We start from the raw sequence: 16,645 nt of genomic DNA, 5'->3' as shown, positions 1-16,645 counted from the left end.
TAATATAAGTTAGATAAAGCAACAACCTCCTTAAATACAATCATTTAGGTCATATTAAATTTTAGCCAATATAATAAATTATATAATTTAAATTTAAAGTCATACATCACCAAACAATTGCTTCAATTTTAATTAAATACCGTCAAAATCTGCTATAACCCGTCGTATTTCTGAGCTGATCCTCTAATCCAACCGCACTATCAAACTATCAACCGAGTGGAGTCGAACCAAACTTTCAACCACCAAATAATTTTCTCTATAAAAATTATTTAAGGTTGAAATCGATTCGCATAACATTTTCAATCATAGAGAGAATACTTACAAACTCTCCTAGAGTTGGTCTAAGGAGAGAAAATTTGTGAAAGATGCTGCTGCCTTGTCATACTAGTTTGCCGTATGATCCAATGCAAGATAGCCAGAAAACAGGTAGGAAGTCCTTGTCATCACTTTGTCAGTTCTCAATGATAACTGTTACAAGTGTTCCAACTATTAATTCAATTGTTCTTCAGAGTCCTGAACCAGCACCAGCAGCACCAACTTCTTTCAGTACTGCTCAATGGCCATCAGATGTTACTTCCCTAGCATCATCACCCCAAGAAAGGACACCAGGTATTTTATCAAAGCTTTCAAGCTCCAGAGTGGCCATGTACAACCCTGCAAAGCATCTAGTACTCTCTGCAACTCTAGCATGGTTAACAAGGTTTGATTCTGTAACAAACAAACAAATTCTCTCTTAGAAAAAGGATATGTTGATCTGAATTCCCTGAGGCAGGTTTTTGAAAACCGAGAGATAGGAGTAGTTTGTTACAGAGATAAAAGTGGAGAAATACTATGTGAGGGGTTTGATGAAGGCCCTCGATTGTGTTGCCAAAATCTGCAACTCATTAACCATCAAAGGTAAAAGAGCATAGGAGTATATTCAGCATTCAGTCAATTGCAATAACAGAATATATAATCCTTTGTTCTTTTCTGTTGAATGTCATCAGAGAGACTCAAAGCCCTGACTACCAAGAGAAGATGCTGCTTCATATTGTTGAGGCTGATTCTTGCTGTGTCAAGGGTGCTGCTGTCCATAGCCGAAAACAAGACAAATAATCTACGAGAAGGTATGTGAAGGAGAAAAGCATGAGCAGCAATAGAAAGCACAGTAAAAAGTATCCAGGCCAATGTATCTACTTTAGTAAATAGACAAATAAACTTTCATCCTGTAAATAAGGCATGGTTCAATTATATATGATGCATTTTGCAATACCTTTTTTTACACAGTAAAGATTCATGGCCCTTTACTATGTTAATTTTCATAGCATAACGTCTACAAGTTCTGACAAAAGATAACACTTAGTCCAAACCACAGAAATAATTGGAAGCATATATAGGGTAAATGAACACAACCTTCAGCCTTCAGGAACAGGTTTAGGTTTCCTCTGATTTGGTCTATATTTCTGCTCTGCTTGATGTATCGGCAAGCATTCTATGTCTGTTAGCTGTAACTGCCTAACAATCTCAATCTTTGCAATTAGCTCATTTTAGCATATATTAAGAAAGATACCTCTTGTTGAACCTAAACTTCAACCCGTAAGAAGGAATCTTAACATTTTGCAATGACGAAATAACACCAAGCAACACATCTTTTTATTGCGGTCAGAAAACAGAAGCTGTCAAAGATATTTTGATCATAACCCATCAAAAAGGTAAAATCACCTTCAAATTCAGCCTTGTTTGGAGATGCATAATTCTTTTTGTGCTGGAAGTACATGAGCTGACAAATTATCACCTCTCCATGAGTAGTAACTGAAACAACTCTTACTTATCCTCACTCTCCTCTAATTCCACTCTAATTCCATCTTATCAAGACGATAAGATTCTGAATCTTGAAAGTGGTCAAACAAAGTCCATCTACATATCCACTAATCATACTAAAACCTATAAAGTACCAATATCCCTGTGGTTTTAGACAAGAGGGTCTTTTGTTTCTCAGAATGAATCTGCTGATGCAATAACATGACATAATACTTGGCAGATTTTTCAATAGAAAATTTCGTTTCTCTAGTAGTCGTTTCCCTCATTATCTCAAACAAACAGAGAATTATTAGAAATTAAAACACCTATCGATCCAGAGACCGCTGCACTCAAGCATGGCATCTTAAAATTGCATAAAAGTGCTATAAAGTTAGAAGCAGAATTTCTATGCATGACATCAACATCTTCTCACTCTCATGCCATTAAATTTAACTCACGAAGTGAAACCAGTAGATCATTAATTGTGGAGCACTGTCAATCCCGGCTGCTAATACTCAGCAGCCGAGAGCTGGTTTGTGCTCTTTAATCTGTGCAGCTGCAAAACTTACTGCCTAATAGAACTATAATTAGCCAGCTCGGCCAGCTGCAAAAATAAAATATAAGTATAGAAATTCCGAAGATTAATACTAGAAGAGATTACCATTTAACTATTAACATCAAAAATGCTGCGAAGACATATAAAGCATCCTAAATTCCAAGCTTTACTTGCTATCTAATAAAAAATGTCACTTTTATAGACAATGCATGCAACGAACCAAATGTTTTTATGAAAAATTTAACCATGACATGAATAGCCGTGATCTAATACCAAAGGTTTGTTTTTAATTCTTCTTAAAGGAAAGATAACAGAATCAACGCAGGAACCATAATGGAAAAGCGACGACATCAAAGCATACTCGAATCAACCTTTCCTAGTTCAAAAGATAAAGAACTTCTTCATTTTCATGGTGAATTTAAGCCAAACCTCGCAATCGCTGTGCCAACTTGGATTTCGTGGCGTGGCACGAGGATCTCTAGTTCTTGGTCCGTCGCAAGGCGAGGAATCGGCGGATCGAGATGAACGAGTGAGGAGGAGGAGAGGTGGAGAAATGGCGGCGGGAGCCATGACTCACGAGGGTATACGATAGGGCAACTATACGTTATTCATAGTTTTTTTAAAAGAGTTTATATATTTCAAAATATAACCTCAAGAAAACAATTATTTCCCCCACTACTACTCCAGAGTCCAGACTCCAAAGTCCAAAACGTGTTTCATGTCCTCCTGTATAAAATATAAACATAAAAGGGGCAAGAATGCAATGATATGATGCCTCTTTCGCTTTCGGTGTCCAACTCGATATTAAAATAGGACAACGTTCGTCTTGCTCATAAAACGCACGTTGAGGAATGAACCTCGTTCACACGTAATTTTTATTTATTTATTATTAAAAATAATTATCTTACAGATAATTATTCTTATGTTCACTGACATTTTAGAATAAATATATAATAATTATTATTAATATAATACAAAGTGAAAAAAAAATAATTATATGAAATTATAATAAAATATTATTTAATGTGTAATATAAAATATAATTTTAATGAATAATATTTGTCTTATAAAACATTACTATTATAATATTTAATTATTATTTTGAAATAAGAACCTGTAATTCAAAATAAAATAAAATAAAAGTTATAAAATTGCTCCATTCAGTAGTAATAAGCCAAGAGCCAGTCCACGTCAGCCATATAGAAGATGGTGGTTACTGGTGTATCAAATATCACAATATATCATACACGTGAAAAACGAGATGTTTTTGTGAACTCCAAATGTTTTTATATAACCCCGTCACTAACCCCATCTCCATTAATCCTTCTCCTCTCTCTCTCTCTCTCTCTCTCTCACTCTCTCTCCTCGAGATGCTTCCAAGAGCCAGAAGCATCTTCCACATAGGGGAGGACTATGGTGAATCCATTAGAGTGGTGTCAAGCTCAATGCCGGCGCCGGAGAACCTCGTTGGCCTCCAGCTTCTCATACAGCAGCCGCAACGGCGACCGGCCCCAGTCGTCGTGAAGGCCTCCATGAGGCTGCGGAAAGGCTTTCCAGAGTTAGGGTTCCTCAAGGCTTGCTCTCTTTGCCACAAAGTGTTGGGTCCTCAGATGGATGTCTTCATGTACAAGTAATATATCTATTCGTATGTATAGATATATACATCTTTTCTCTTAGATATAGAACTAAGTTAATAAAGTTAGAAGCCAGAGAGATTTAATGCATTCTATGTCATGATAATTTGCAGGGGTGAGAAGGGATTTTGCAGCGTGGAGTGTAGGTGCCATCAAATACTGTTAGATGAAAGAAGAGATCTTGGAATATTTTCTGCAAACGAAAGGCTCAGGTTGCCTCACTACTATTATTGTCAGCATCATCACCTCAGGGGTTCCACTATTGGAGCATCAGATCATCGGAGGAAGATAGCAGCCGCAAGATAGAGTGATGAGTGGTCCTTTGGAAAATTTTGTCATTTTCTTAGTTGTTAACATTTTTCGATAATTTTAATGTGTACAAATTCAGAGTGTTCTGATTTATGTGTCTTTTTTTTTTTTTTTTTTGAGGTAGTTCGTATCAAAATTTTCATAGTTTGATAGAATCATAAGGGTAAAAGACAAGTTAGCATGCGGCTTCATTGCAATCCGACAACTCTATGAAGCTCTAAAGAGCTAGAGAAGATAATCCCTAACAAACAAGTGAACAACACATAACACTACATTAGAATAAAAAGAAGAAAAAAAATTTAATGGCCAAGGAACAAAATGGTAGAACTCCATTGGCCACAACGAGGAGATCAAGAGAGGTCGCGCAGTGCTCCGACGCAGTTACGATCAGTTCGTGGGCCAAGTAGTGGCTTGGTCAAGCTGATCAATGCATCTAGATGCTAGGATCACCATGGCAGGCACCGAGCGCTAGAATCGCAAATCCCCAGCAACTGGTACAAGAAGAGCATCATCTATAGATGAACCGGGAGCAGAGGAGAGAAACCAAGGGCTAACAGTGAAGAAGATGAGTCAAAAGATAAAATTTTAGGAGAGGGAATAAGTCTCTCCTCTCCCCTAGCCATCTAGGGGAGGGGAGAAGTACGTTAAGAAAACAACGAGAAAAAACTTTTTAAAAGGGAGAGGAGAACTACTGACCGAACTTTAACGGAGCTAGGTCCGACTCTCAGAAACAGCTAGATTCTTAGAGACTAATATTAGGACATGTCGTATCATTTATAAAAAAAATCTAAAATTAGTATTTTTATTATATTAATTTCTTGCTAAAATTGGGCATTTGGTCTAGTGGTATGATTCTCGCTTAGGGTGCGAGAGGTCCCGAGTTCAATTCTCGGAATGCCCCCAACTAGTTTGTTAACTTGATATTTTTTTTTACTTCCGGTAACAAAACAAAATTCAAACATTTCTCGCCCTTGCTCATCTCTCCCTGCGGTCACTGAGCTCTATAGAGCTAGGGTTTCTTGACGACGGCCATCTCCTTCTTCTCCTCTCCATCCAATCCAATCAACACCGTTCGCAATTACTAACCAATAATTATAGCTCTAATGCTGGTAAAGCCTTCGCTCTCTCTCTCGCTCTCCAATTTTTTTCACTGATTTTTCAAATAATTTCTTAATGCCTATTTCTTCTCGCCCAGTCAATAGCCGGGGGCGTCGAGTTCCATCAGGTGGCTCGAATCCTTAGCTCCGATCTCAGGAACCAGCCTCTTGTCCGTCGAATCGGGGATTTCTTCTCCCGAATCCTCTCCCGGAGTTCCGAATCCGACGACCATCTCGGGTATAGCCTTAATCCCGCGCGTCACTAATGATTGTATGTTAAAGATCGCAACTTTATTTAGGTTGATTTGTTAGTCTCTCTTCTTCTTCTTGAGGACTCTTTGTTCATGATTGCTTTATTGATCTATCGATTGCTAGTACTGCAGCAGTGGAAGTTCAGGAGCCCTAATTGATTGATGTCCACTGCTGGTTCTTGAATTGGATAGAAATCACAACTTTATTTGGTTTCAGTTGTTACATTATTTATTTATTTTTTCCGTATGCTTGGTGTTTGTTCTTGATAGCATTTTCTTGATATATGAAAATGCCAGCAGTGTAGTAGTGAATGTTGAGGAGACCTACAGGATTGATGTCCACAGCTGGTTCTCAAATCGGGAGCTCAATCGTAGCCCCAAAGATGAAGGTGATCCACCTGCTGTTTTCAGTGTGTTGGATTCGGTTCTTGTTGACACAATGGAGAGATTGAAAAAGTTGAGGTGGATTCATTCGCCGCCCATCAAGACTTAAAGTGGTAGTTTCCTCTTTGTGACAGCACATTCTTGTCTTTGCAGGGAAAGCATTAGTATCGTTGGAAGATGTAACTTCTATGAGGGAGTTTCTAATGTATTGAGTTCGGGAAGTAGTTCTGACTCTGAACTTGATTTGGACAGAGAAAGTTGTGAATTTGTTAGGGCACTGTGTTTAGATGGAAAGGTGGGAGCTGCGGTGAAGCTTCTCCATGAGTTGCTTAGGAAAGGTGTAGTTCCAGACCAGTATACTTGCAATGTCCTACTGAACGGGCTCTGCAAAGTTGGTGACCTGTCTACTGCAACTTGCCTTCTTGATCTTATGCCTAGTATCAGTGTGTCGCCCAATTCTGTCACATACAGTACAATTCTTGAAGGGTACTGCCGTTGGGGCACCATGGATAGAGCCATTGATCTTGTTTGTTCTATGGCAGAAAGAGGAGTCAGACCCAATATAGTTACTTGGAATAAATTGATGTATGCCCTTCGGACATTGTGTTTAGATGGGAAGGTTGAAGCTGCACTGAAGCTTCTCAATGAGTTGCTTGAGAAAGATGTGATTCCGGACCAATTTACTTGTAACGTTCTAATGAATGGGCTTTGTAAGATCGGTGATTTATCGACTGCAACTTGGCTTCTTGATCATATGTCTGATTTAGGTGTGTCACCAAATACTGTTACATACAATACGCTTCTTGATGGGTATTGCCGTTGGGGCACCGTGGATAGAGCTCTCAATCTTGTTTCTTCAATGGCAGAGAGAGGAGTGAGACCCAATATAATTACTTGCAACATACTGATGCATGCCCTTTGCAACAGGGGTCTATTGGATAATGCAAAGAGAATTTTGGCTGAGATATTGGATGAACATGAAGCTGCAAATCTAATCACATCAACGATACTCATGGATGGCTGTTTTAGGGCAGGTGATATGAAACAAGCTCTTGAGCTTTGGGATGAAATGTCCACAAGAAGCATCAGTGTTGATCGTATTGGATATAATGTGATCATTAATGGATTTTGTTTGAATAATGAGATACAAGCTGCATCTGGATGCATTTCAGAAATGTTCAAGAAAGGTTTCCCGCCCGACCTTGTGACCTTTAATACTCTTATAAGCAGTTTATCCAAAGACGGGAGAATCGAAGAGGCTTGTGATATTTACAACAGGATGTCACTTGCAGGTATTCTACCAGATGAGATCACGTACAAATTGCTTATTCATGGGCTCTGTCAATATGGGTACATCCTGAAGGCAGCAGAGTTCTTGCAAAAGATGTTAATTCATTCATTTGTCCCTGAGCCTCAAACTTGGAATCTTGTTATTAATGGCTATGGAAAGATTGGAGATGTTGTCAGCGCTTGCACCATTAGAGATATGATGCTTGAGATGGGTGTGGCTCCAAATATCTTTACATACAACAGTCTTATACATGCTCAAGTGAAGACAAGAAACATTGCATGTGCTTTATCTCTAAAGCAGGAGTTGCTTGCTAATGGGTTGTTCCCTGATGTTGTCACTTACAACTTGTTGATCGCTGCAGCATGTAATTCTGGTTACATATATTTTGCTAGGCAATTGCTTAGCGAGATGCTGAACAGGGGTTATCAACCTGATATTATCACATACACAAACTTAATTAGAGGCCTCTGCTTAAAGGGAAGAGTTCAGGAAGCAGAAGAACTGTTTCATAAGGTGCAGAAATCTGGATTACCTGTTGATCATGTGCCATTTCACATTTTTATAAAGTTGTACTGCAATATGGGAAAGACATTAGATGCATTTGCAGTATATGAAGAAATGACCAAGAGAGGTCTTCTAGGCCGCTATACTATGTACAATTCATTGTTTAATGCACTGAAGAAGAAACGTTATTACCTAGAAGCTATTCAAGTATATGATCATATGGATAGATTTGTACTGCAAAGATGTAAAGCTGGTGCTTGACTGTGGCATTTCATTATAGAGTACAATCCAATATTTGTTGAGGAATCACAATTACCGGAGGTGCAGAACATGGATTTCACTATCCCTTTTTTCTCAATCTAAGTGACATATGGTTTCTTCCAAAGTTATCAGAAGCTCATAAACCGGTATGATACCTCTTGATCAACCTATTTTGGGATTGCGACAATCAAAATGGAAGCTTAGAGTGCAATAACTTCAAAAAAGGGAGAGCAACCCGTATTCTCAGCCAAGATTGATATTTAGATGGTCAAGGCTGAATATGCCCATGAACAGGTACCATATATACCTGCAGAGAAGAAATGTAGCCACTGAAATGGGCCATTGAAATAGAGAAAATTTGAGGACCTGCTACTTGAAGATTCCAGCTTCAGTTACTGTAAGTTGTTGTTCTCAAGTACGTGACGCCCTTTGGGGTTCTCTTCTAGTAATTTAATTCCGTAAATCTTTAACTTTCTCTTCTAGTAATTTGGTACTGTAAGTTCTTCGTCATGATTACCTTACAATTTTACACGTTATTACAACCAATGAGATTGGATATTGTGTAACCTTCTTTGTCTCCAGCAGGAGGAATTTCCCAAGGATTTTATGCAGTTTCTTATTTTCAGGATCATAGTCAGCTTGTTCCCGAAGGAGGAATATCAGAGTTTCATGATGCCTTGGTGCAAAGTGCTTAGACCTATTCAATTTGGATAAAGAGGTTCTCTTTTGCCCTCAATAGAATATGCAAAATATTCTCCTGCTTTTCATCATGACTTGGATGGTTTGATTTTGAGTCACGTTTTTACCAGAACTGGATGTTAATGTTTCACATCTACATCGCTTGATGTAGGAAGCGGCATATATCGGATAGGCTACACTTTCTCAATGATGCACTACCACTTTTCAAAAAAAAAAATTACTGTAAGTAGTTTATCAACATCCCTGAATTTTGTCTGTATTCCAATAGATAAACCAGCTCTCTCCGAAGACATTGGTTCTCCCACACGAGTATAAATTTTCTCACTTATTTCTTTGTCTTCTTTTATATTCCTATCGTGTAAGAGAAAGCCTGAGTTAGTCATTTTTATTTCTTATATGCCAATTGATATCTCATGCAACTCTGGGCAATCTATACAAGAAAAACATTCATGTATACCTTCATATGAAAAAGTCATTGACCTCATATTCTTTAAGATTTACTTTATCAGATGGAGAGTAGTAATTTGCATCTCTTTAAGTTCTTTGAAGATTCACACTGGGTTTCTATGCACTTTCTTTGGCCGACGTTGATCTATATATATAGGCTAATAATCTGTTGTATACTGAGAATACTTTAAACTTAATTATGTACAGATAAGTGTAGAAGCCCCTATATGATCTGCATAAACAGAAATGTTGGTTATTCTCAATTATAGGGTTATAATCTGAATATTAAAAAGGACAAACTTTAGATAATCTTTTTTTTCCTTCTACACCCTAGTCTGAAGATTAACTGACCTCATCTGGGTTTAAGATTTCTTCATTAACTTTTGGCTTTGTCAAACATCAGGAGAGGAACCAATCCTTACCTAGAGGCTGCAGCAGCTGGAGCATTTGGCATGAGGCAGGCACTTTGGTTGCACTTCGGATTCCAACAACGTATCGAGTTCTCTCTCATGCCAGAAAGTTATTACAAGTCTAGATCTTTGTTACAGCGTTGAGAAGTGTGCAAGCCCTCCCATATGGACCATGTGTCACATAGAAGCATGGGAAGGAAGAACTGCTATAACTTAGCTAGAGAAATAGTATGTGGGTTTATATCATGAGTGTTTCAAGCAAAACCTAATGGTATTATTGGACTTTTGAGTTTGGAAGGTGACTCTACTTTGGCTATTTCTAACCAAATAATTATAAACCCATGAACTTTTTATAGGCTGATGATTTGTTTTGATTTGACACTCTTGCCATTTTAAACTAAGTAATTTTTATAAATCATACCTTATATTTTACCTATTTTGTGATTTACACTCCATCTTTAAAGATTTTATAACTCGCTCCCTTATTTTTTTCTTATAATTTCATTTAACACTTGGATTAACTTAGACAGTACTAAAAAATATTTTATTATAATATATAAAATAATTTATAAATATTTAAATTACTCTTATCTTTTTCATCCTAATTTTTTTCTCCTAAAATAGGAGGAGGAGAAGACGAGGGGTGGTGATGGCGGCGGCAGAGTTAGGTGCGAAATATAGTTGAGGAATATAGAAAATAAGCGGGAATGATGGAAGTATTTTAATAATTTGGTTGATATTAGTTAGTCAAAATAACGTAATGAGAGTTCGGTTATAAAATCCAATCCTTAAAGACAGAATATCAATCATAAAATTGATCGGTAAAATATAAAGTGTGATCTGTAAAAATTCCTAAATGTAATCATGCTAGAATGGTATATGTATTTGGATCAGGCAATTTTATATTACTATTTTTCATGAAATATAGAGAAAAAAAAAACAAATAAAATCATTGCAGATGATTGAGGAATTCACTGGACTATGTGATGTGATATTACCACTTGTGAGTAATAATTCTCTAATCAAAGGGGTCTTCCATTCCCAGGACCTAATCATGATGAATATAATAACATGCACATATTAAATAAGTACAAATGGGGATACTATTTCATATTAGATGAATTTTCCATCCTTTAAGACTCAAGCTGGATATTGACTAGCCATTTTAGCTTCATTTCCAAAATATATAGTACATTTATACTCCACTTGCACTGAAAATAAATTAAAAAATAAAAAAAATAAATAAAGCCACATAATAAATAACTGGATTAAATATTCCAATATCCTTAAAAATTATAGCTCCATTCTTTTTGCCAAATATTTGTTTCTTCCACCTAAAAAAAAAACATAACATGAAACGTGTTAGGCACACGCTTCAACATTAATTCTTAATCATTAAGAACTACAGATAGAAATTAGTACATGATTAATTCAAATATATGACTTTGACATCCATGCTAATCCAATCGGACTAATTAAAAATATATGATTTTTAATTCTTGGGTACGGAATAAGAATAGCTATTCCTGGACCTGCTCAAACTTATCCCAGTTTAGCTCGTTAATCACGTCCAAGCCCAAGAGTCTAACACGTTGATCTCCATCTCAATTAGGATTAACGAAATAGTATAAGCTGTCATTAGTGCAAATTAAGCATCATGTCGAGCATGTTAACCCAAGTTAATTGCAAATTAATACAAGCAATTTCAATATGGATTAAATGCTTCATTTTTAAGTGTATCCCACGTAAAGCTTATACTATTTCTGTCATACAGCTAAGTATCATTAACTATTTCGTTTATAAATTTTAAGAAAATTAATCAAAATAAATAAATAAATAAATGGAGAATTGCAATATATACCTACTACTAGTAGCTAGCAATATAGAGTTTCTAATCTACATTTTGGGTCATTAACTATTTTAATGGACCAACTTGGTCTCCAATTAGGTGAAGATTATTGACTAATCCATTTATTAATTACAACTACTACCTACTACTTGAGGAGCTCACTCTCTTTCACCTAAAATTTATTCTAACCTGTCATTTTTCCTGGTCAACTCTGACCAAACTTGATAGTTTCGTCTCAAAATTCTCCACCTCCATATATTTTAATCAGAAAATTATAAATAACGCACTATACTTTAATAAAGGTTATTAAAAAAAAACCCTCCTTTTCTATTATTTACAAATATATCCACACACAAAAAAAAAACTAAGTCGAACCTTACCATTTAATAGATAAATATAATTTAATTTAACCATATCATAATATTAATTTCTAACAGAATAAAATTCAAACAGTGAAATCTCATCTAAATCTCAAATGGTATATATATTATTTTAAATTAACAGAATACTCGACAAATAAAATAAAGGGAAAGCTTTATTTCTAATATAAAGTTAAAATGGAAGGTGTTATTTGTAAATTTCACTTTAATAGATGCAGATGTATTAGACTTAAAAGGTCGAGATTTACCTGCTGTCTTTGTTGGTTCACAGAATGCAGTCTAAAGTGAAAAGAAGAAGAAGAAGAACAACAAAATAAAGTTCTAGAAGAGATATTATGTTTCAATTGAATCGAAGTTTCCAGAAGGTAATATTTATTTCTTTTCACATAAAAATTTAGAATTATTTATAATAATTACTCATTAAAGTGACACCAAATTTTTTTTTCCCAGATTTATTTTAAATTATTTTTTTGCTACATTTCTCTCTTTATCTAGAAAAATCCAGAACCTTGTGTGAGTACATGCAGGTTAGATGACACCTAACAACACAAACTTATCTTGTCCCCCATCTTTTCAGGGTACAATCCATTATTTTGTCCATCATCTTCTTCACAGTTGATTCCATGCATGCACCTACTTTTCTTTCACGAGATAGAGATTTTACTCAAAAATTTTTTGGTATATATATATATATATATATATATATATATATATATATATATATATATATATATATATATATATATATATATCTTTCATTTCTTCAATGTAAATGACATTTTATAATAGTTAACCATCATAGTCATTAGTCAAGTATAATGCCAAGAAGATATTTTGCAAAGCCAAAGACAAAGACAATATGCTTACAAGCACAAGTCTAGCAGATATTTTGTTTGCATGAAGGAAGTTGCCATATTCTTTATCTTGCAAGCATTACTTTGTGCCCACTTGCTACTTAACATAAAAGAGTTCATGAGAATTATTTACCATAACGTCTATATATATATATATATATATATTAGAATGATATGAATATGAAGTAGTTGATTCAATCAATAGTTGACTTTGTAATTGGTCAGCTACCTGGGTTTTTGCCAAAGCCTTTGGGTGATCACCGAGGCTATAGGATGGTCAACCAGTGAGTTTAATTAATAAATATCTCCAATTTAAACACATTCTTGCCATGGCCAGTTCATCAAGAATGTATAGATTTTATGTGTTTGTTTTCACTAGTATTATAAAATCAAAGTTAGTGAAGTTATAAATACCAAAAGTCTCAACAACAAATGTACATGGATCCAACCTTGTGCAATTTAAAATACTAAGTTTGCGCCTCACAATGCAACGAAGAAGCTCGCTGATGAGATAGTGCTTAGTTAAATTCTAATGAAATTAATAACATCATAAGTTCTCACTAAATTATAAGCTACAGCTCAATATTAGTCAATAAATTATTAAATGTGTGCGATCGATACAGTAGCTGTGAGGACAAAGTTTCAACCTGGGGTAAAGATTCAGTGTACACAAGCTAAGAGGACAAACTTATCAATGCCATCCAACTATGCTAACAAAATATGGTACATATCCTAAAGCATATTCCATTCTCTCGGTTGTCCTTAGATTCAGCCCCCTTTAATTTATTGTAGCAAATAATCACCTTAATCTTGCTTATCTTCTCGTTATTATTTTAATAATACCGGCTTAGCCGATAATACTGCCTTAATAAAACCATGGTGGTTTTCCTACAAATCCACTGCAAATCCTCTGCCATCACCATCTTAATAGCTGCTTAATCTAGTCTAATGATTGGTTAATCACATGATTAGCGCACAAAGAAGATGGTCAAGTTGCATATATTTCATACATATCTTGCATAGGGTCTGGATACTAAAACCAGGGTCATTGCTCTGGATTCACTTTTTTTTTCCTAATCTCACTTATAATATGATTAACCATAATAACAAGGTCATTAAGGTAAAAAGAATTACATTTTCTATTATTAAGTTTAATAAATATAATGAGTATGAGCTCACGCAAAATGCTTATATATATCACCCTACGCACAATTCCTTGTACAAAAGAAGTAGTAAGCTAATTGTTAGCTAAAAGAAGGGAGAAGGAAGCTTGGAAGGGAGAAAAAGGAGACGCCTTTGGGATTTGGAGTGATTCGAGATGTGTGGAGGAGCCATCATTTCCGGCTTCATCCCTACGGCGGGGACGAGGAGGGTGACCGCCGACTACTTGTGGCCGGGTCTCAGGAAGAAGAAGGGAGGGAAGCATCATGCGATTGTGGAAGACTTCGAGGCTGACTTCGAGGAATTCGAGGGCGAGTCGGAGGAAGAGAATGACGAGACGGACGAGGACGACGTCAAGACGTTGGGCTTCAACTCTAGTGACCGCTTATCTCGAGGTAAATGGAGGATTTTGGAAGGGGAAAAAAAATTTCTTTGATTTTTTTTTAATGCTTGAGATTCGAATTTCTTCTTATTATTTTTAGAAATTGCTGGATTCTGCGAATTGGGGGTTTTTTTTTTGGGCGTATGAAGAAAGGAAAGGGATTTCATAGTTATTCTCGTGGCATATATCTTCTTTTTTAGTGATAACTTTGTTTGTTCAAACTTGTTCTTCTTCTTGATATTTGTAGTTTAATTCAATGATATTAGATCTTCTACAATATTGAAGACACCTAAGAAGTTTCCCTGCGGCTTTCTAGTCATGCCTGAAAAATATAACAAGTGATTTTGAGAGAAAGAGGTGCATCATTTGTCACAAATAGCCAATGGTGATTCTTTTCCATTGAAGATTCTACTCACACCACATGCTTAACGAGGAATCTCATGAAAAAGGGGAATAGTGAAGAACCACCACTTTTAGGCTGACTTGTGAAGTAGGAGCTTCTTCCTCAAAGTCATGAGTGAAACATATCATATGAAATGAGACGATGCTAGTATTAATCAGAATGACTTGTTTTGCACTCATCTTTGTAGTGTTTGACATGTTTTTATTGCAAAGTATTCTTGATCTCTAACTTTTTTTTTTCCTTCATTGGACTGTGTGGATATGTTAATAATGAAGGTCTTAGATATCAATTTTTGTGATTGTATTCATGTGGTATTTCATAGAGAACATTTTTACCATCAATTATACTAGCTAACTATATGAAAGATTTCTATCTGAATATAAGAAGTCTTAAATTTGTTCTCCTTTTGATTTTCTGCTGTTCATATTATTTACAGAGGTCTCAACTACCTCAAGGTCTGTGGGTTTTGATGGACATGCTGCTAAAGCAGCCAGCCTGAAGAGAAAGAATCAATACAGAGGAATTCGCCAACGCCCATGGGGCAAATGGGCTGCTGAAATCAGAGATCCTCGTAAAGGGGTTCGAGTCTGGCTTGGCACATTCAACACTGCTGAGGAAGCTGCTAGAGCTTATGATGTGGAAGCCCGTAGGATCAGAGGCAAGAAAGCCAAGGTGAATTTCCCTGAAGGACGATCAATTGCCCAAAAGCGCCACCATAAGCCAATTAATCCATCAGCACCCAAACCAAGCCTGTCACAGAACTTAAACTTCAATAAGTCCTTCAATTGCCTTAATTATCCGGATGGCAATTTATATTCAAGTCTTGGGCTCATGGAAGAAAAGGATCATACTCAAGCTGAAGTTTTGAACTCTTGTTCAGCAAAGAAAACTTCTGCACCTTTAGAGGGAACCAGGGTGAATCTCTTCTCTGACCAGGGAAGTCACTCTTTTGGCTGCTCAGGCTTGGCATGGGAATTCGAGGCCAAGACCCCCGGAAAGACATCAGTTCTCGCTCCCCCCTCAACTGAAAGTGATGAATCTGAAGTCTTGGAATTTGGTATTCCACAGAAGAAACTTAAAACAAATTCTGGAGATGCAGTGGCCGTGGAGCAAAACACGGCAGTGAAACTCACTGATGAGCTAGACTTTGAATCCTATATGAAGTTCTTGCAGTTCCCTTGTATAGAAGGAAGCTCATATGAGTCTATTGATGGAAATTTCTGTAACGAGCCAGCTCATGATGGACTGGAAGTGATGGAGCTTTGGAGCTTTGATGACCTTCCTATGGAGGGCAGCGTCTACTGATAGTCCTGGCTGCTGGTCTTAAGTAATTAAAAAGTGATGTAAGTATTTCAAATCGATTGCATTATGAGTAATTTTATGTCTCTCTCTTTTTCCTCTAGTACTTGTCTTCTTGAAAAGTAGCTTTACACTGCTTAATTCTTATTTCAGGATTCATATCGATGAGTATGTGAAGGACCAGATTATTCATCTCCAGCTGTAAATTAAATAAAGCTTGATGGAAGTATCTATTAGATGTAGCATCTCCTCTGAGCTCTATGCTGCTCTCCTACGAGGTGTTACAGTTGTTTGATCTTTCATGCTGATGATTACTTCTATCTGAAGCTGAGGCTTTGTTGTATTTTGTTGCTTGTTATCGTCAGAGATGCTTGTGAACTTGATGCTCTTGTTTCTTTGCCATGTTCAATTCCTTGTTATAATATCTTAAACCTAGGCTGGATTTGCCATAATCTAGTAGAGATTTGCAGAGTTGCATTTGTTTGTATGTGATTGATTGTGAATATTAAATTGAATCTGATCAATGGTGGCGGCTACGGCGACTATATTTTTCTAAATTCCTGTAGCTTTGCTATCCATTTGGTTCCTTCGGCTGTTTGCTATCTAGAAAATTATCTCCATATGTTTGGAAGGGTTATCGGAATTAATATATACAGAGCAGTTTTTACTATATAAATAGAGAGAGAGAGAGAGCA

At 36.3% G+C, this 16,645-nt stretch overlaps 4 protein-coding genes and 1 non-coding gene across 19 annotated transcripts; all 5 read left to right on the top strand.

Moving 5' to 3' along the window:
• The first annotated feature begins 290 nt into the window (after window positions 1-290).
• LOC140780334 (uncharacterized) lies at window positions 291-1,251 on the top strand. Its single transcript, XM_073125792.1, has 4 exons — window positions 291-426; window positions 510-700; window positions 773-897; window positions 987-1,251. The coding sequence occupies exons 2-4, from the start codon at window positions 557-559 to the stop codon at window positions 1,093-1,095; spliced, it is 378 nt and encodes a 125-aa protein (XP_072981893.1). The 5' UTR covers window positions 291-426; window positions 510-556; the 3' UTR covers window positions 1,096-1,251.
• A 2,409-nt stretch (window positions 1,252-3,660) lies between these two features.
• On the top strand, window positions 3,661-4,433 carry LOC140800306 (FCS-Like Zinc finger 17-like). Its single transcript, XM_073155026.1, has 2 exons — window positions 3,661-3,965; window positions 4,083-4,433. The coding sequence occupies exons 1-2, from the start codon at window positions 3,706-3,708 to the stop codon at window positions 4,273-4,275; spliced, it is 453 nt and encodes a 150-aa protein (XP_073011127.1). The 5' UTR covers window positions 3,661-3,705; the 3' UTR covers window positions 4,276-4,433.
• Window positions 4,434-5,107: 674 nt separating this feature from the next.
• Window positions 5,108-5,179, top strand: TRNAP-AGG (transfer RNA proline (anticodon AGG)). Its single transcript has one exon. It is a non-coding gene; the product is annotated as a tRNA-Pro (tRNA).
• Window positions 5,180-5,217: 38 nt separating this feature from the next.
• On the top strand, window positions 5,218-9,919 carry LOC140802727 (uncharacterized). 15 transcript variants are annotated; one of them, XM_073158294.1, is made up of 7 exons: window positions 5,219-5,387; window positions 5,474-5,613; window positions 5,924-6,088; window positions 6,164-8,463; window positions 8,693-8,784; window positions 8,917-8,987; window positions 9,616-9,919. In XM_073158294.1, the coding sequence occupies exons 1-4, from the start codon at window positions 5,382-5,384 to the stop codon at window positions 8,064-8,066; spliced, it is 2,214 nt and encodes a 737-aa protein (XP_073014395.1). In that variant the 5' UTR covers window positions 5,219-5,381; the 3' UTR covers window positions 8,067-8,463; window positions 8,693-8,784; window positions 8,917-8,987; window positions 9,616-9,919. The 15 variants fall into 15 exon arrangements, with proteins under 15 accessions (XP_073014406.1, XP_073014407.1, XP_073014395.1 ...); XM_073158298.1 differs by having other exon boundaries at window positions 8,876-8,987; XM_073158300.1 differs by having other exon boundaries at window positions 8,652-8,784.
• Window positions 9,920-13,822: 3,903 nt separating this feature from the next.
• Window positions 13,823-16,421, top strand: LOC140800188 (ethylene-responsive transcription factor 1-like). The gene is made up of 3 exons (XM_073154859.1): window positions 13,823-14,261; window positions 15,088-15,994; window positions 16,104-16,421. The coding sequence occupies exons 1-2, from the start codon at window positions 14,024-14,026 to the stop codon at window positions 15,954-15,956; spliced, it is 1,107 nt and encodes a 368-aa protein (XP_073010960.1). The 5' UTR covers window positions 13,823-14,023; the 3' UTR covers window positions 15,957-15,994; window positions 16,104-16,421.
• Window positions 16,422-16,645: the final 224 nt, after the last annotated feature.

Source organism: Typha latifolia, chromosome 1, assembly GCF_019914945.1.
Source record: "Typha latifolia isolate L0001 chromosome 1, TyphaL0001v2, whole genome shotgun sequence".
Taxonomy (NCBI): domain Eukaryota; kingdom Viridiplantae; phylum Streptophyta; class Magnoliopsida; order Poales; family Typhaceae; genus Typha; species Typha latifolia.
Note: the sequence above shows the minus strand (reverse complement) of the source record. Positions and strands in the feature narration are given on the sequence as shown.